The following is a 21,092-nucleotide window of genomic DNA, read 5'->3' on the forward strand; positions in this document are numbered from 1 at the left end:
TCTATATGACAGCGAATCAAGAACAGCATGGTTATTTTGAACCAGCTTTTTGTTTTCCAGATGCTCTAATTTACAGAACAGAAAGAACAACATGACATCTAACAAAACGAAAACATTCACTTGCCGGTAGCTATGATATCTGTATTTGGTCGTTGATCTGTAATTGCCAGTATAGCCACTGAGGCCTCTGCTGTCCTCAAATACATTGTATTTCATTTTGCATTTTTCATTACTCAACAATTTCCAAGCAAAAAAAACCTTTGCCTAAAACATGTTCCCTACCCCTCCCCCTACACCTATTCCCAATGTGGTACACTTTCTCTTGGTTACAATAAAAAAAAATGACTACTAACAGAGTTGATGACTCTTTCAGATTTTATATATATATTATATATATATATGTATGTATGCATGTATGTATACACACACATTGAAAGAAGTAAGACTTTATCAGTATTTCTCTCTTAGAAGATGAGTAAAATTCCTGACTCCTTCTCATACCTCAAGGTTCTAGACAGAACTTTTATTATTCTGTGATACGAAATCATCTAATCCATTGACCCAGTAAGATATTTACTCAAAACCAATAGAGACAAAACTTGGCTTTTCACTTGATTTTAGCATATCTGATTCAGATAAAATTTGAAAGAATTGCACAGGCTAATTAAAAGTCTGGAAATGGGAGCATGGACGTCCTTATAAGCTACTACCACAAAACTGACACCGTGTAGACATTTTCAGATGATATTTGTGACATTCAAAGAAGGTTCAGAATCAGCTTGGGGGTTTTATCTTTTTTAAGAAATATTTTTAAAGTCAGACATTTTGGGGGGAAAAAAAAAAGAGTGTCTACCTTTCAAAAAACGATCTTGTCTATAACTGAGACGTTGCACAGCAGTTATATATATTTCCTTCTGACAAGGCCATTTAACTCAGAGACCATCTGTAAACAGTTGGTGAGCTTATGTCCCCGTAATTTTATTTTCCATGAGTATCATCATAATCTCAGAAAAACGCAAGGTACTGTTACATAATGAAAGGGCTTCACTTCACACTGCTGATGAGAGACAATTACCTTAGTAAATCCAAAGTGATACAGAAGCACTGGCAAGTGGGCCTACCACTTTAAAGCACATGAAATGTGAGGGCTTTACAGTTCAACTGTTGTTTCACCACAGAATACCTTACTCCTTCATTTAGCTAATTTATTAGGTTGTTGGGTTTTTTTGTTGTTTGTTTTCAATAAAAATAACTATTTTGATATGATCAAAAGAGATCGAAACCATAAACTAAAATCCTTGCAAATGCAACAGAAGAAGAGTTATTGTAAACCATCACAGTGATGCTTGGATGGGCTGCTCTGTGAGAATACACAGGGGACAATTACTGTGGCTCAGCTGATAAGATGCAACTCGCTAAGGTGCAAAGACACAATTTCTTTCAAAAATATGTGCTGAACAGGAGTGTCAAGATTAGGTCACTGAGATTACCTGTCTTTCCTAGGGATGCAATAGTATTTTTCCTTTATTTTCATTCTTTGTTATGGAATCTTCATCTTAATAGCACAGCTTATTCTAAAAGTACTTCACAGGCCATAAGCCTGACCTTTCTTTTTAATTCAAAGGCAAAACTGCCCAATATCAATACTGAAATAACTGAGCCCTATACAAAAACAAATGAGTCATCCATCCGGAACGGAACTACATCTGGAGTGAAACATGGCAGCTATTTTGCAGTTGGCATTACTATTACAGACATCTATGGATGGAAATGCACAACTGAAAGCACGGGGGAATTTTAGGTAGATGGAAAAATAATCACACTGGCTAAAATCAGGCAAATTCCCTGGAGAACTCCCTCATTCATAGGAAAAATGCACAGGATTGTTTACAATTGATCAGGATCTCAATTACACATGCCATGCTAAAGACAGGCCTAACAGCTGACTGTGCTCTAGTCTCATGCTTTTGAATAAATAATGACCCCATATGTTTTTTTCCCTCACTATTTAATTGAACATGGAACTATAAATACATGGGCAGTGTGGCTGGAGTTTAGTAACACAAGTTCAACCTAAAAGACCACACACAACAGCAGCACAGATTTAGATGCCTGCATTTTAGGGTTTAAAGATAAGGCTGTAAATCAGAACAGAGGACTTGAAAATTACAGGCAATCCCCATCCTCACAATTTCAAGCTGTCACGTATTTGAGATCAATACTCTGAGTTCAGGTCCACAGTCACTAAAAGATCAATACAAAGTCATACAATCCTTTCCCATAAATATTACTGCTTATCTACTGAAATCACACGCACGCTTTTATAATAGTACTTTAAACACATTTGCACAACTCTGCTGCCAAACGTGCCAAATTTCTTTGTGGATTGTTGAAGGAAAACTATTCTACCTACAGCACTGAAACCAGTATGAATCCTGGCTTTTAATCTCAGTGGGGCTAGGGAGAGGCAGGATGCCTAACACTGCCATATTAGAATTGCCAGCAGCAAGCATTCTGTTCATCAAAACAGAATTGTTAGGTTGTTGGGGTTTTTTTCAGAAATCAAACCTAACAGGCCTTCTTTAAAGTGAGTTTAATATGGCACTGACCAGAACTCTGGAATTGCCTTTTTTAAGTCTAAAACTAAGTAAGTTTCTTCTAAAACAGTTTTGAACGTGGTACAGTTTGGATGCTTCCATTTAAAAGTTTGTATTTTACCAAGCAGTAATCAGACAACCAAATTAACAAGTGAAGCAATTAAACCTGCAATATTTTATTCACAATATTTTATTGTTTATGTTTAACTGAATAGAAGCTACAGTTTCATTGGTCATTACTTAACATGAATATCTCTCTTCCAGTAATGGCAAAATGTTATTTTTCACCCAGTACTTCATTAAATTTTCTTTTTGCTAGTTGAATGTACCTGGACTTGTGCTACAAACAGCAGTCAACTCTCATATGAGCTAGAGTAAAATGTATTTGGAATAATTACACTTCATTGGGTTTGGAATAATTATACTTTATTTCTCTAATGCCAAGTTTCTAGGATTTTTTTTTTCTTAAGCATGTGAGAGGAACATAAACACAAGCTTACTTAAGTATTGCAGCATTCAGAGGCTAATCCAGGTGCTTATATCCACCCTGATAAGCAATATACACATTTTCACATAGCTGAAGTATGGTAGAACTTTTCTAAATGTTAGGAAATATTTCCAATTTAACAATGGAATACTCCTTCTTCAATAATTTACTGCTAAGTGTCCGACTTTTTAGCAACAGTTTTGCTGGCTTATTTTTATTACATTCATTTTCTGATGAAATTATCATCTTCTTTGAATGTAACACAATACCACTGAGATTTTTCTGTTTGACATTGGTGTTAACTAATCAAGCAAATAATAGTTTTATTCTGCTTCTGAGTTACAGGCTCCTACTATGAATCTGTAAGCTTCAGCTGAAATCAAAAGAATCCTATAATAAAAGCAGCATTCCTGGCAGACACCAGGTGATTTTTTCAGTAGAAAAATTTCCTGTTATACTTTTCAGTGTTTAAATAACAGCCAAACAAATGTGAAACATACATCTGAATCTGAAATCAAACATAAAATATTCCTGTATGCTTTCTAAAGCAGCTGTGTTGCTTCTGAGGACTTAATATACCACTTTCAACCACAAAATATGAACAGATGTTTCTGACTTTGTGAAATACTCAGAAGTCAGTAGCCAAGTGTATTTGGTTGAGTAAACCTGATATCCTCAAGATTATCATACATTCATCAAATATGTTCACTAATACAATAAGCTAAAGTTAGATGAACCATTACTAGCATTCTGGACTAAGTGAGCAGTCTGTGTATTAACTGTTTAACCCTACTGGGTTACCTAGGACACACACAAAAAAAACAAAAGCTTAACATCAGTACTCAAACTGTCAGTTGTAGTGAGACCCAGATGTTAAAACAAGCAACTTTAAAAAAAAAAAAATTGATGATCTCAGCCCTAAACAAAATTTATTTCCAAGGCAAGCTTTAATGCAGTGACTCAATCTTCACCCTTCCCTCCCTGTTTAATATGTGCAGTGACTGAATTAAGCAAAAAGTATTCAGAATTGCTGTAAAGATTTACGTGTCTCTTGCTTCTGGAGCTTACCATTTTCAAAAAAAAACTGATGGGTTTATAGACAATACCAAAGAAAACTTATCAAAAATGTGAAGTTCAGGCTTTTCCTTAAAAAAACAAGTGTCATTTCTTGACTATGCAGAATTCTAAAATGGAAGAAGGCTGATGTCGGCACCATTTTGCTTAAAAACAATAGAAAATAGTTACTTTATATAAGAATTTTAGCTAGCATAGCCTGTCTGTTTTCTACATCCACAAAGGGCAATGCCAAAACCAAAGACGAGTTTAGCTACTGTCTTTCGTGTTTTTAATTTTATGAAACAATATAAGAACAAGTAGTTTTACATTATAAGCATCTGCTGTTGTTTTCAGTACTGCATTGATTACAACAGCTTCTAACACTTTCAGAACAAATTCTACAGCATACACAGAGGCTGAGCCAGAAAATGTCAAGAAATATCAGAGGGGAGATTAAACTGCTAAGGGACATTCACTTGTGCGTTATACATTTAAAAAGGGGAGAGATTACATACCCTTCTCCACCAATCCTCGTTATCTTCAGACGAAAATCAACAGAGTTCAGGCTGGGTGGCTTCCATTTCAGAATATCGTCACATCGACCAGGCTTGTATTTCTGAAGCAAATTAAAAAGTGGTTTAATTATGCTTATTGGTTTTCACTGGTTTTAAAAGAAAAACTCAGCATTTCAGACTATATTAGATGTCTCTAATGAATTACAACACTTAGTGATTGAAGCAATGAATTTCATTACCACAGAGGTAGTTGTGCTTCACTACTTTATTTGCTGCTCCCTTTTAAAACTGCTTAGCAGCCAAGCCGCTGCATATAATACAAAACTCAGAATGGAAATAAAAATTAGCATATTTCATTGTCTCTCTCTGACTAATGAAACATTTCAAAAAAGAAAATAAGACAGCGCAGTTTTAATAAATGATAACACTGATTGGACATGCATAAAATACACATTTAAGATAATCTCAGCATTTTGAACAATTTCATGAACAATGCTTTTGTTACCCATACTGTTGGCTGATGCAGTGTGAAAAAGTCAGCAGTCATCATACTGACAGCTCTCAGAAAGGCCCATCAGAAACACGTACTTTGGTATCAAAAGAATTTAAGTTATGTAGAGATTGAAAAAGCATCGTGACATGCTGAAACATAAATTAAGGGAGCATCTGTTGCTTAAGAGAGCTGAACCAGAAGTTGCCATATTTATCATAAAAGAGCAATTTTCTCTTAAATTAAGACCTTTGCTTTAGCATGGTCTCTTTTATCATCTACTTTGGATAATTAAGCTGCCATGCTGTTCATCCTCAACTAATAGTGACAGTCAAGGCAGCTAAACTTTTCCTTACTTGGATATCACTCATGGCACTGGAGTAAATCAGAATTAGCATGGACAGGGAAAAAGAAAAAAATTGGATACGTACAAGATGAGAAATTTTAGTTTTAGATTCTTTGTAATTCTCAATGAGAAAGACCATTTAATTTTACCTCATAAAAATAAACCTACAAAACCAAGAATGACAGGTGTCTTTTGGTAGGTATCACAGTGACCACCATTCATTCACTACACCCAGATCTTGTTAAATATTTACAAAATATTCAATTTACTGATGATACATGTAACAGCTCTAGACCAAAAGTGACAAAAAGCAGACGAATAATTTTTTTTCTGATAAAAGAATGGACACTTATCTTTTCCAAAATAAATGCATTGTATCTTTCTCATTACTTCTTCATAAAATGGCTGTGTGATGTTTGCCAGACAATAGCAAGGCAAGCTTTACTTCTTCAAGCTGAAACCAAAATCAGCTCCAAACAGTGTTAGTCATGCATAGCAGAAACATGACAAAAATAACCGACTGAAAGCTCTTTTTGAAAACTGAACATGGCTATCTAAACTCCATTTACCAATTTCTTGACCACAGCCCCAGACTATCTGAGACTGATGGCTTCAGGCTTTCTGTTTGCGTTGCTATTCAGGATACCAGAGACAGCTTTCAGATGCTGGTACTGGAGTTGCCTACCCAACTTACTATTCTAATCTTTTGTAGCTCTGAAGTGAATATCTCCAGAACCACCCCCTCAAAATCTGAATAGAATTTAAGTCATTTATCTTGGACATTAGGAAAACATGCAGAAGAGGTTTCTAACACCTTTTATCTATGCCTGTTCTCCTTCAATATCTTTTCTTTTATTCCTTCCAGCCATCTTCTATTTGAAAACTGCCTACTGGAAAGCAACTTTCCCCAGTCATCCCTCAAGTCTAACACTCCTGCCAAACCAAATCAAACATCCTTGTTTCACTTGAATCAGAAAAACAGTAAGATAGAGTGCTATATTAAAGTTATGTCTGTTTTTAAACTTCTCTTCCCACTTTATTCCCCTTTATATGATTTCTAGCCTGTAACAGCAGTAGCTATTTGAGAAGAGTTGGTTGACTGCACTCATTTACCAAAAATATGGATTTTAAAAAGGTATACTTTAAGAACCTAAAAATTAAAATAAATAAATATTTCAGTAACCTTTTAGTTTTCTTCATCCTGCTGGCCTCAATCAGCTCTCCCTCATTTCTCTGTCTGTTCTCCATGCGCTCGTAATGAAATGTATTTAGCTCTTTAATTTTTTTTCATTTAAATTTGCAAATTAAAAGTCTTACACAATGCAGGCATGAAGATTTAATTTTTTTAAAGATTTTTTTTTAAAGACTTTCATGCCATATGTACTTATTGATATTAAATGGATAAGGCAACCAAAAATAATAATAATCTCAAGAAACCACTTAATCATTTCAGATGATCATTTTTATACACAGATCGTATATTCAAATATATTTTAAATAGCTTACATTCCATTTTAGGGAAAAGACGACTATTTTAGAATATATTCAACTGGTTGCATGCACCGAAAATGAAAATTACGGTGGAGGTGAATGGCACTGAAATCTCTTTGTCAGTCAATTTTTTCTGCAATTTTCTCATATTACAAGAATACGGAATTGAATTTTAAGGTACGTTCTGGGAATAATAATACTGCATACAAAGCTTGCAAAGAAATTATTGTTGTTCTCACTTGTCTTCTGATCTGGCAAAAGACTACTAGGTATTCATTACTTAGTTTGAATAAAAACTGTGAGGAACATTTCCATTTATGAGAAATTTCTCCACAGGGCAAAAATTTAATTTATGAAGCAAATTTTAGAGCAAGCACCAAGGAACACAGAGAACAGCTGAGCGGCTGAAGTTGTTGGAACAGGTGTTGGCTTTGCGGTGCAGATTTCTCTCGGTGGTTGTTCACCTGACTTTTTAAACACGACTGAGGTCTTCAATCACTCCATAAAAGTGTCATCTGTCAATCACATCTAAACACTAAAACCTTTTATTAAGCCTCTGAGTGGCATAGCTTCTAGGTTATCGACTTGCAATAATCTTCCAGGGCAAGATTACTGGAGCATTTGCCGTGATGGATTTACTAATATATACTCAAGTAATCAATTTCTATTTAAGCTACAGGTCATATTTTTGAGACCTTATGAGCTGTTAAGACTAGATCCAGTCTAATTGACTCTAGAAAACAATCCCAGCTGATTTAATGTATCAGTCCAAACCATCTCTTTACATACCACTGCTTTTAAGAGAAGCTAACAGTCTTCAGGACTACCAGGCTCAATTGAAAAACTTCCCATATTTCATCCAAAAGATCGATTTGAACTGCCTTGCATTCAAGATTACTAAACATTTTCTTTTAGTCATAAACAGGAGGATTTGTTTCTGCCCGGAATGTAAATCTTGAAAAAGTTTGACTTACTTAGAATATGAATTCTCCTTAATACAAAAGAACATAAACTGTCCTCTCAGACTCCTGGCAACTGAAATCCTGAATTAACATTTGAAAACTGTGGTCAGAGAATCTTTGATCGGGTAGAGGCCAGCTATGCATGGTGGTGTCCTCTAGGGGTTAGTGCTCTTTAACATCTTTATCAGTGACAGTGAGATCAAGTGCACCCTCAGCAAGTTTGCTGATTTGCTATGAGCCAGCAGTGTGCCCAGGTGGCCAAGGCCAATGGCATCCTGGCTTGTATCAGGAATGGTGTGGTGTGCAGGACTAGGGAAGTCATCCTGCCCCTGTACTCAGCACTGGTGAGGCCCCACCTCGAGTACTGTGTTCAATTTTGGGCATCTCAGTACAGAAAGGACATTGAGGTGCCAAGGCAGGTCCAAAGAAGGGCAACAAGGCTTGTGAAGGGCTTGGAGAATATGCCCTATGAGGAGAGACTGAAGGAACTGGGGCTGTTTAGTCCAGGGAAGAAGAGGCTGAAGGGAGACCTTATTGCCCTCTTCAGATTGCAGTGAGAGCGGAGCTGGTCTCTTCTCACTGGTGACAGAATACAGGGAAATGGCTTCAAGTTGTACCAGGGTAACTTTAGGTTGGATATCAGAAAAACTTCTTTACAGAAAGGGTTGTTAAGCACTGCAATGGGCTCTCTAGGGAGGTGGCTTACAACACATCCCCGGATGCATTTAAAAACTGTCTGGATGTGGTGCTTAGGGACATGATTTAACAGAGGCTTGTTAGAGTTAAGGTAGTTTGGTTAGGTTGTGGTTGGACTTGATGACTTTTAATGTCTTTTCCAACCTGATCAATTCTATGATTCTATGACGCTAAGCCATGAGTGTCCAACCTTTTGCCTCACCTTGATCACAGTGAATGAAGAGGAATCGCCTTGGGCCACATATACATGACTGCTTTTAAAGCAATGCCTCCTATTTATTTCCATGGAAACTACAACAGGTGTAATGAGCACAGTAACTTTGCTTGATAGAGCAAATTTCCAGAAACAAAGCACTCAACATAGTTGTCAGCATAGCTATGCATTATCACCAGATACGAACAAGGGCCTGCATACCACACTCATCAAAACCTGCACCAGCACAGGTGATTCACTGCTGCTGTCACCACTGCTGATGTGCACTATGGTGTTCACACATTCACTGTCTGGTCTCCAGAAATGTTTGGCAAGTGTCAATAAATGACAATGGGTGCAATTTTTCTTTTTTGAATAGAGGAATTAAATGACACACCTTTGCTTCATACACACTTCCATGTCAGACACCACTTGGTCAGATTGCTCTTCTGTTGCGATCTGTTGCAAGGCAACAAAATGTAACAGGATCTTGATGGAAAAGTTCAGTCTCTACTGCCATACCACCACCACCTGCCTCTGATGTAGTAAGCCAATACAATAAAATAGCAGGCACTACTTTTGGAGCAGCCCTTGTAAAATATGTACTAGTAGGATATTTGATCTCGTTTTTGTGAAATTAATGCATCAGTCTGGTTCAATGGCAGTGGCTGTAATTCTGTGAGTTCTTAAGGTGCTCACCAGAGATTTTTTATGAAGTTTTACTCTTCCTGTACTTCATCCTTGACAACAGTTACTCACGAATGTGCGTAGTGCCAAAAGTGATGACATGATCAAGGCTTGACTGTGAAGTGAGGGACATTTTTCTCTGTCAAGAGAGGTCTTATAGAAGTCAAGGAAAGAGACGTGATCAAAATTTTGAGCTGAATATCTGATTGCAACTCTATACATTACATTCGAAAATCTGCAAGTAATACATTTATGTCAACTGAAAATGGAGTCGCAAACATAAACTGATGATTTTTGTGCATCTTGAAGCTTCTTCTCAAATTCCTGTATCAAAACAGAAAGTACAGCTGCACATTTTTCACTATTCACAGGTCTGTGAGCATTGAAAGGCATACATTTGCCATAACTTGAGTTAGCACTGCACTGCATCCTCCCCATGACCCAGACAGTGCTGATCACACACCAATTTTCGGTTGCTGTGAGCAATGGGTGTGCACATGGTCACTGGGCAAGGAAGAGCTGTTGCCAGGAGGTAGGCCAAACTGCAGGCTATGCTGGGTGCCAGGATGGATGCGCCTGCACTAGGTTGAGTGGCGCAGTTGACACAGAAGAAGCAAGGGATGAAAATAGAGGGACCAGAATAGGTTTGAAAATTGGGCCTACACGAACCCTAAAACTCAAATACAAAACCTCCTTCAGAATAGACAAGATAAATTTTCCCATGATCACTAATGAAAAACAATGTTTTGACAGGATATATCTGCACACCTGTAATTGCACTTCCATACCCACAATTTCAACTCAAGTTTAATTAAAAAGTTAATTGGCTGGCATGCCTAAAGGGGAATTGAGGGGGATTTGTTATTTAAGATAGAGCTACATTTCTTGCCTTTCCCTCTTGAATCAGCACAACATAAAACGAGACTCAGCTAAACTTTTTGTTCTATTATTCAAATATATCCAAAACCAATCTCTGACATTGTTCAAATTAGCCAAAGAGACCTTTCCTGGAAGAAGAAAATCTTTTGACCATTACACTTGGTATCAACAACTGACAAATAATGTTTCTTACTCCTTAGTAGAATTGCTAATGTTGAATACCCGATAAAGGTAATAACAAGTAATTTACAAGTATTTTTCTGTAACATATACACAGATGAGCAATCAGATTTCAAGAACAGCTTATACAGTCTCCAGACTTCTACTACCAGATCAAGAGAAGCAGAAATTCACAAAAATCTGGCTTAAAATGAGAATTTATCCAAAGGCCAAAATGAATGCCCTTCCCAGAATTTATTTTTGCAGTGGCTGAGTTCATACACATAATATAGCAGTAGTAAGTTCCTGAATTTGAATGTTAAATGCTAAATCAACTTCTTCAAATATGAGCCAGAGCCAAACAAGAATTCTGCTTGTTAAGTATGTGAAAATTTCACCTTAGATGAATCATTGCATACTGCAGACCTGTACTGCCTGAAGTTTTTCTGTATTCCATTTCCAAAACAAAATGTGAAGCAATCTGTCTGAGATCGAACTACTCCCTAGCATTTTAAATATAGCATTCATAGCAAGATATCCTCCACAACACCCCCCAAATACGCATGTACGACTAGTTTTAAAACTTATCAGGTCACGTACCATTTCAGATACGAAGCTCTCAGTTCAGTCTATCTTTTCCATCTAGTCTAACCACAAAAATTAGAATTCCACATCCAAAAATATAGATTAATAAATCAGAAACTAACTAAAATAGCTTTATAGGATTGGACCAGAAGGCGTCCTGCAGTCCTTTCAAAGTCACAGTGACTGAGCCCTCCAGCTGGCTATCAACCACAAATCCTCAAATTTTTGCAACTCTGCTACTCCCTTAGCATTCACCCAACTTTACTTCCACCTTCATAATATTTTTCTTACTATTTTTACAATTAAGATCTTTGCAAAATCTAGGTTTCTCCCAGAAAAACACCAGTCCCTTTCTTTTCACCGTTTCACAACCTCCCCTTCTAATGTCACCCACCTCCACCTCCTACAAACTGAACTTGGCCAGTTAGGACTTGTCAGTCTGCGCTATGAGAGGAAAGCTTGTCTGGATCAGGATAACCAGCAGAATCAAAAAGCTTCCAAATCTCATATTCTCAGGTAGGTCAACACAGGTCATAAGGAATAAGTTTTTGTTAGTATCCAGTGATTCACATAAACACAAACTGGTGGCTTCTTCGTCACGTTGAACCCCAAGCCCCTTCCCTGTCCCAAGAATAATTAGTCCTATTTGTCCTTCCTCCATATGTGTACATGGAGGAGGCAACTTTTTTTTTCCCCTCCCTGCAAGTTATGAGAAAGGCTGACCCTCAGAGAATACAGTTCAGTTATTCAAATTACTTTTGCTGACACATTTCTCATTAGCTGCAGATATTCTTCCCACTCAATTTTAGGTTTTGCCTAAAGCTGTGCATTGTCCCAGCATTTGTATTCAACGGATGGTTCAGCAGAAAGATGAAAGCCCAGGGAATGGAGATGTTAACTGCCCAGAGCACGGATGAAGTTTCTCTTGAGGCAGCTGCTTTCAGCTACCACATAGTATAGACTTTCCTGCTCAGTATTCCGGAGGAGGAAGAGTGGAGTTAATCTCTGGGACTGCATTATAGGCAGGCAGTCTGGGCTGTGAGGTGTTGGTGACTCACCATGAAGACATACACCTCAGAGACAGAATAACTTCAGCCAGAAGTCTAGACAAAAAAAAAAAAAAAAGGATCAGTTCTCCTAGCGACTAGGAGAGACCTAGGAAGAGGTGGTGGCATGACCAGGTGAAAGGTTGGACAGGTACACTCTTGGCTGGATGAGGAACTGGCTGGAAAGCCTGGTCCAGAGAGTGGTGGTGAATGGAGCTAAATCCAACTGGCGACCGGTCACTAGCGGTGTTCCCCAGGGGTCGGTGCTGGGGCCTGTCCTCTTCAGTATCATTACTGATGACCTGGATGAGGGCATTGAGTGCACCCTCAGTAAGTTTGCAGATGACACCAAGTTGGCTGGAAGTGTCGGTCTGCCGGGGGGTAGTGAGGCCCTAGAGGAAATCTGGACAGGCTGGATGGCTGGGCTGAAGCCAATGGGGTGAGGTTCAACAAGGCCAAATGCCGGGTCCTGCACTTCGGCCACAACAACCCCAGGCAATGCTACAGGCTTGGAGCAGAGTGGCTGGAGGACTGCGTAGAGGAAATGGACCTGGGGGTATTGACTGATGCTCGGCTGAACATGAGCCAGCAGTGTGCCCAGGTGGCCAAGAAGGCCAATGGCATCCTGGCTTGCATCAGAAACAGTGCTGCCAGCAGGAACAGGGAAGGCATTGTCCCCCTGTACTCAGCTCTGGTGAGGCCGCACCTCGAGTGCTGTGTCCAGTTTTGGGCCCCTCACTGCGAGAAAGACACTGAGGCCCTGGAACGTGTTCAGAGGAGGGCAACAAAGCTGGTGAGGGGTCTGGAGCACAGGGCTTATGAGGAGAGGCTGAAGGAGCTGGGAATGTTCAGCCTGGAGGAGGCTCAGGGGAGACCTCATTGCTCTCCATAACTACCTGAAGGGAGGTTGTAGGGAACTGGGGGTCGGCCTCTTCTCTCATGTAACTGGTGGTTGAACTAGAGGGAATGGCTTCAAGCTGCTCCAGGGGAGATTTAGGCTGGACGTCAGGAAATACTACTTTTCTGAAAGAGTGGTCAGGCACTGGAATGGGCTGCCCAGGGAGGTGGTGGAGTCACCGACCCTGGAGGTGTGCAAGGAACGTTTGGACACTGTGTTGAGAGATATGGTTTAGTGAGAACTACTGGTGATAAGTAGATGGCTGGACTGGATGATCTTGTAGGTCTTTTCCAACCTTGGAGATTCTGTGTGATTCTGATTCTGTTCTTGTCTTATCCAGAAAAGATTTCTTTCACAAGAGTACCTCACTATCTAGCAGTCTAAGAAGTCAGCTCTATCTCTCAAATCCTTATTAAATGCCATTCTCCTTAAGTGCAGCAAGAGCATCTAGCATAGGCTTTTTCAGCTTTCCACCTCCAAATGACAGGAAGCAAGCAAATAACCCAGCTCTTTTCATTTTCCCAAACAGCACAGTGCTGACACCTGTCATCTGCACTTCCCTACTGTATACCATTCAGAACCAGCCCTGCAAGAAATCCAGAGGGTACAACAGGATCAGGGAAGATTTGTTTGAAAATCCATGCTGCCTCCAAGAAGTAAGGGTTCCATTGTGAAGGGACAAGAGGATAGAAGGGAGTGGGGTTAACCAAGGCATCTATTTAAGTTCATTTAAACCATCAAGTGTCATTTGCCACGCTGCACATGACATCAGCTTAACCACACTGAAAATACATTATAAGTAATGGCTCTCAAATATGAAATATAAATCTTTATGTACCTGATAATTAAAATTTCAAAAAAGTTACCCTGCTAGTTCATATTTTAACACCAAGAAGAAACTTCCATGATTAAAAAAATGTTATTCCGATATTTAGTCATTCTTACCAGGATAAAGACACTAAATGTATTTTAAAAATATACTAGAATACTTCCAAGTTCACAAACAGTAAGGCATTTGTTATGTTGTGAAATCTATCCATTTCTGTCACCAATATTTTTCTATGTTTTAACTAAACAGTTTGCAAACAATTTGGTATTCAACATGATGTGAAGGCTTTCACTTGAATGGAAAAAGTTAACTATTGCAAACCAATATCACCAACAAATCTGCTCCTCAAACTCACTCAAAAATGTTTTTTCTGAAGAGCTCTACTTTATTCTCACACTTTTTAATATTCACATGGTAGCCACTCCCTTCCCAATCCAATAGTTTGCATATAGCTGTGTAAATATAAAGACTGAACAATTACAAAAAATGTGTATTAATTTTCTTGCACTGAAGACCCCGCATCATTTTAAAGAACCAAAAGGATCAATTGTAATCAATGGTTTCAGGCCAGATCTGATCGAGAGATGAGCTGAAGAAAGAGAAGTTGCTAATATTGGCAGAATGTGTGAATAAGTCACTTCAATGAATCAAGAAACCACAAGATGAAAGACAGCCATTAATTCAATTGCGTATTCGTAGACTTTTAAGACAAAAGTATCAGTGGGATCATTGAGTCTTCTCTGTCGCATATAGGACAGAGGAATTTGAAAATCATGCTTATAATTCCTATTTAAATTACATCACATCTTCCTGACACATACTAAGCAATGAAGAAACAACATGTACTTAGGGAGATCACCATGATCATTTATTACAGGTGAGATTAAAAACGTGCTTATTTCTACAGCAAGTGCCTCTGAATCCTGTAATGCCTTAGCTTAGGCTGAAGACAAGCTCTCCATGTAATTACTTCCCTTTGTGAAGACAAAATGATTAAGCCTGACTGTCACTGCATAGGTAATTTTCAATTTGGTTAATGTATGCATGCATTTTCATAATTTTGTCAGCCTTTGAAGAGTAGGCAACAGAACTGAACCTACTATGTTCCAATGTTATTTTCACTGCTTAAGAATATAGAAATATTTAAAAAAAACAACAACAAAAAAAAAAACCGACACAACAATGAAGACATTTAAGTATTTTGTATTCATTTGCACTGCATTAAAATACAAGTTGTCAGAGTGATAACCTCAGCTGTGTAGTTAGTTAGTACAGTTGCTCTTAGATACAGACCACAACTAGCTGTATTGAAGCATTGTCTCAAGATTAAATGACCCAGGTTAGCCTATATTACTGACCTTTTGGGAACCTGGATAAGATTACTGAAGAAGTTAGAAATTATAACATGGCTACACACATACACACAAAAATGTGCACATACACAAACATGCACAAAACCATATACATATACAGAAGTTTAAAAATAAATCCAAAATACGTCCACATCATTCATTTTAACACATCTTTTTTGTCAACCTTCCACTAAAACAGAAAAAAAAAAAAAAACCCTCAAAGAAATACGCTAAAATCTATATGAGGAAAGAAGTTATTCCACTGGCAGCTAATCTGTGACTCAGCCTCCAAAAGTATTTGTATTCTGTCCCTTCTAGCCTCCTATTGCAGTTCCAACTCCTTCTGTTTTTCAAGGCGCCCACACAAATAACTTGTATCTTCATATTCCTCATAATCTATCACTGTGATGCTCCACTCTTCCCCATATATCCTATTTCATCTGGTAAAAAAATAGACAAAAGGGCACCAGAAGTGTCTTGGTTACTGACAGGTAAATGTGTCAATGCTTTTTCCCACTTCATACTGTGCAGGACATTCAGAACTGGATGAAAGAAATATAAATAGCAGGCTGATCACTATGTGGTGGAGAAAGTCCTGCTTTTCTTAATAATGTCTAAAGCAAACAGACTTTACAAGGACACTGCTTCCAGAATACGAAACTCATTCCTAACTCATATCCTTGAAGGTGAAGGCAAACTACATTGTATGCTATAGCGTTCATGGTGTTTGGTGGTGATCAACTGGTGATCAGTGAATCACCTGCAAGGGTTATCCCTCATACAACAGGCACAGCTACCTTGCTTGTTGACAGTCTGGAAGACAAAGGATAAGGTCATTCATGAAGATGCTTGACATCATATCTGTCTAATCTCTTGAAATTTCAGAGCAGGTAGGCTTCCCGTTGTTGTTGTTGTTTTGGAGAGGTTTTTTTGAGCGCTTTTTCTCTCTCTATAAATATGACTCACTTGTCCCTGTAGTTATAAAGGAAAGACTCTAAGATGACATTTCTGAGTACTCTTAAGAGTGATCAGGTGGGGCAAAAACTGTTGGGTAAACACCGGTACTTTCTGAACATCTGTCACTTTGTGAAAGGCATTTTCATGGTCAAGACAACATAGAAAAATTTAAACATTGAAAGGAAAATACAGGGCCACATAAAATGGATACAAAATTTATACCACTATGAAAAACGACCCAAACCCTTTCCAGCTCCATGCAAACACTTCAATAACCCTGCATCAAACCCATCACCCACGACAACCTGCGTCTAAGCACAGACAGATGGCCGTGAGGCTCTATCTGAAGATGATAACAAAAGTAAATTGCTCTTTCAAAAACAAGAACAGCAAAAGAAAATATCAACCCAAAAACCAAAACCCTCTTAGCTACAAATCACAGAAAATCAAAAATGCTTCTTTTAATGCTCAGTGTTTTAAATTACTGATTCGAGCCACCTTAAAAGTCAACACACATCCTCTCTAAACTTCAGCTTTTTACCTGGTTCAGTAAATTGAACAGAATACAGAGACATGCTGATGCTTCATAAATATTTGATCAGCTTTAATATAAGGTTCTTAATGAATTCCAAACATTTTACAATAACTGTTGTGACATAACAGAAAGCAAATTTGTAGACCATAACTTTTGAAGCTCATAAAAAAGATGAAAAAACAGCTTCCTTGGCTAAGTTCAAATCATTTAACATCCACAACTAAGCCAAAAAGATGACAGAGCCAACCGATGATAACAAAGTTTTAAGTGACTCATTACTTGACAATGAAGTCATAACACTGCTTTAACTCCATGTACTCAAGGAGATCTGTGTATACTCTTCCACTCCTCCACTTTAAAAAGATAAATAAGAAAATAACATAAAATAAAATAACACACTAGATTAGGTGTATTCCTGAAATTTTTCCATTAGAAAGTTGAAATGCTATCAAGGAATGATGCTTCTTAATCCATGAACACTGGTTAGTCAGAAGTAGCAAGTTCTACTGTGAAAAATTTTTTGTCTCCCGTGAAAATGTGAACTGAAACTATATGAAGTAGAAAGAAAAACGCTATAATCAAAATGACTTCTAAAATATTAAGCCTGACTGTCAGAGCGTACTGAAAAGGAAAATACGATGCTACTATGCATCTAAATTCATTTAAATAGTGTTAGATTATGTTTCGCACTAAGGATTTTAGCACTTGAATGCAAATAAGGTTTAGAAAGTTAACCTGTATGCAGAAATTATACCGTTAATATTTTAGCAGTTATTTTTCAATTACTTTTTCCAGAGGTGACTCTCAATATCAAGTTAATGCAATATTTATATTGGACATTTTGGTCATTATTGTGCTAGATGTCCCCTACTCTTGCACTTTAATTTACCTCAAGCTCCATTAAACATCTTGTTTCATAACTATACTAATGGCTTTTCTTAATATTCCATTAAGCAAAGAGAAAAATGTGATCAAATTTTCTTCATAACTAACTTCATTTACATATTAATCCTTTTAATATTTGATAAATTAAATTCAGTTAACAGCCAAAAATACATGTTTACAGTCATCAGAATACAGCAGCTACAAAATTACTCACTGCTCATGGCTTTTTTTTTCCAGCACAACACTGCAAACAGCAGAAACCTATTCTCATACACTCCCATTTGTAGTCATCCTTCCACTTAATATTACGAACTCAAACTAGAAACATCAACATTTTGCCTGAAGCAAAACAGAACAAATAAACAGCTTCAAATCGTTGGCTAATATTTGTGACCCACAGTAGACCAAATGGTGTCTGCCATCAATCCTAAGTTCAGTATTTTGAACACAGGCAAATTAAAGTAACTGTAGAAAGTTACATTATCCTGCCATTGTGATAACAGAAATGCACTGACAATATACTTCTCTTGGTCAAAGGAAATCATCATTTTCCATATCTGCTGCTCAAGGTAGTTTTTAGATTGCTACTAATTATTTTTTATATAATCTTCTTAACCTTCACCACCTACAACTCACCGACGGGCTGTACAAGCCTCCTGGAAAAACTAAGGCAATAATGCAAACAACCAATGCTTCACTTTGTTTTCTGCTGCTTTCTTTACCTCATTCTGCTGATTTCACTTTGCATCACTTGAACTGAGGTGACATCAAGTTGTAGCCACGGTGTAATCTGTTACCAGTGTGCCAATGTGACTACAGCATACTACTACATTTACTTCTCCTGATGATTTTGTTTCAAAATAAGCTGTAAAATCACTAATAGACTTACACTGAAATTAATGTAACAAAAAAAAAAAAAAAATCAAATCTACATAATTTTTCGCTCAGCCTTACATTTTTAATATTTCTTCCTTCTAGATAACTGAAAGGTTGTGACAAGGTGGGGATCAGCCTCTTCTCCCATGTAACCACTGATGGGACTAGAGGGAATGGCCTCAAGCTGAGCCAGGGGAGATGCAGGTCGGAAATTATGAAAAATTTCTACCTCAAAAGAGTAGTCAGGTGCTGGAAGGGGTTGCCCAGGGAGGAGGTGAAGTCACCATCCCTGGATGTGTTCAAGAAACGTTTATATGTTGTACTGAGGGACATGGTTTATAGGGATATATTCGTGGTGGATGGTTGGCTGGTTGGAGTAGATTCCCAGTCTGGGTGATGCTATGATTCCATAAACACAACGCAGAAATAAGAATCTAAATAATTTGAAACTACTGTCCAGAACTGGTAAGAGATGGGCTAAAGTTCCACCCTTCCATCAAAGATTTTATGAAATTTGGACTGAAATTTCTTCCTTTCTATCCGCTTTTTCTCCTTAAAGAATAAGACACTTCTCTCGAGCCATCAGGAAACCATTTTCTTTCTGAAAACTTATGCAATTATTGCTAAAAATTACAAGAGTTCACTTGGTACTAAGATTATAATTACTTTCACCTTCAGGTATTTTTTTTAAGCAGATGATAAGAAGTAAAACTTGGTCTAACCTAGGCGCAACAGAGACCGTGGAGTTCTAGGTGCTTAGTGCAGCAGCTCTCTATTAAGCGTCCAAACCCCGTGCTTCTCCCAGCATAGAAAGGTGAGTATACAAAGCTCCCTACATCTTTACTTGCTTAACTTCAGAGGACAGGACTCCCTGCCATTTGCCCACCCTCACTGACACAGGTAGTATTCAGGCACTTCCTTCGCAAAAACTAAATCATGCCTTGCTCTCTATGTTTAAGAAGAGTAACTGAGCAGGAAAAGCCAATGTAATACATACATATTAATACATATTTATAAGACACAACTGCTTTTTAAATAAAAGCACTTGACATCACTAATATTGCTCATTTTTTTGCTATTCTTTCAGGCTTAATTAGCTATTAATACTTAATAGAAATGCAGTGCTTCAACAGACTTGCCACAGCTTGGACTGTGAAACAAAACAGAAAACCCTTTTGTCAGCCACATTCCTAGGAATCACAGCAAGGCTGAGCTGATACATTTTCAGTGTACAAACAAAAATCTCATTTAAAATATTGCATTTGTTTATAATTCTTCAAATTTTAAATATTAATAATCTCTTTCCACATTCCGTTTAACATGACTCTATCCATCTTCATCTACTGAGGTCTGTTTGAGACATTATCTCTTAATTCACAGATAGAGAAACTAAATCCTTGGAGGCATTCAAGGCAAGTCTGGAGGATGTGGCTCTGGGCAGCCTGGTCTAGCAGTTGGCAACTCTACCCATGTCAGAGGGGTTGAAATTAGATGATCTTTGAGGTCCTTTTCAACCCGGGCCATTTTATGATTCTATGATTATAAAGATGAAGAAGACTGTTGGGAAAGCCAAGATAACACAGAAGAACTCCTAGCCCCATTCCATTTTTTTTTCCCCTTTTCTTTCTGGTCTAGAAGAAGCAATTCTCCTTTTCCCAGTGAAATAATCTATGAAAGAGTCTCAGGATCATCATCTTCCTTCCTATTCTTCATACCACAATATTCCTGTGAAAAAAACTTGAATGAAACCAATGATATAGGAAAATACATTAATTTTCATCCTATAAATTGCAAAGGGTGCTTTCTTCATTACATCAATAGTTTCATAAACTTTACTGGTTTTATTTTCACACGGTCAGATTTTGTGATGCATCAGCCTAAAACTCCTCTCATTTCTTAAAGGCTGATGGTCCCAATCTCCCTTCTGTCCATTCAGTTTCATTATCTTTGCCCCAACTCAACATTCAATGCATCCACTTGAATTTACAGTAGACAGAGAGAAGTCCATTTCTCAGAGGACGCAGGAATTGATTTCTTTATGGATTGCCAGGTTGTGAATAAAGGTTCCTGGAAATCTCACTAACACCAGACTCGATCAGCAGGAAGCATTCACTGCTTGACATCTTCCAACAAAAGCAACCTTGTTATAACAGAACAATCTCCAAGAAATAAAACAGTACTTTTGGATGGCTCACTTTGATAACCTGATTTGTAAGTTGGATAATTTATCAGTATTAGAGACCACATTTGCAGCAGCTACAACCTGAGAATTTAAGGCCTCATCAGAACATCAGTTTAGATAACATTTTTCCCAAGCTACAGTGAGCATTAGAATACTAGGAATGTTTTAGGAAATCACCTTACAGAGCTCATGAAGATGAATGAAAATTACCAACGCTAAACAGAAGATGCAAACATATATTTCAAGCTACTTTGTCAGGAACGTCAATCTCAGAAAAGAAGCAGCCTTACATCAAGAGGCAGACAGTAAGCTAATCTGAACATAAGGGGAGATGTACAAGTACAAACTAAGAAATTGCAGCATGCTGATCTCAGACACAGTCTAATTTC

General features: G+C 37.8%; 1 protein-coding gene across 3 annotated transcripts in view; it reads right to left on the reverse strand.

Moving 5' to 3' along the window:
- RNGTT (RNA guanylyltransferase and 5'-phosphatase) overlaps positions 1-21,092 on the reverse strand; it is a 186,301-nt gene that overhangs the window by 56,465 nt on the left and 108,744 nt on the right. For all 3 annotated transcript variants that reach the window (XM_052678333.1, XM_052678325.1, XM_052678343.1), the window contains one exon: positions 4,656-4,756. In XM_052678333.1, the coding sequence (XP_052534293.1) occupies positions 4,656-4,756 (101 nt within the window). The remainder of the gene's footprint in view (positions 1-4,655; positions 4,757-21,092) is intronic.

Source organism: Tympanuchus pallidicinctus, unplaced genomic scaffold (assembly GCF_026119805.1).
Source record: "Tympanuchus pallidicinctus isolate F22 unplaced genomic scaffold, pur_lepc_1.0 scaffold1, whole genome shotgun sequence".
Classification (NCBI taxonomy): domain Eukaryota; kingdom Metazoa; phylum Chordata; class Aves; order Galliformes; family Phasianidae; genus Tympanuchus; species Tympanuchus pallidicinctus.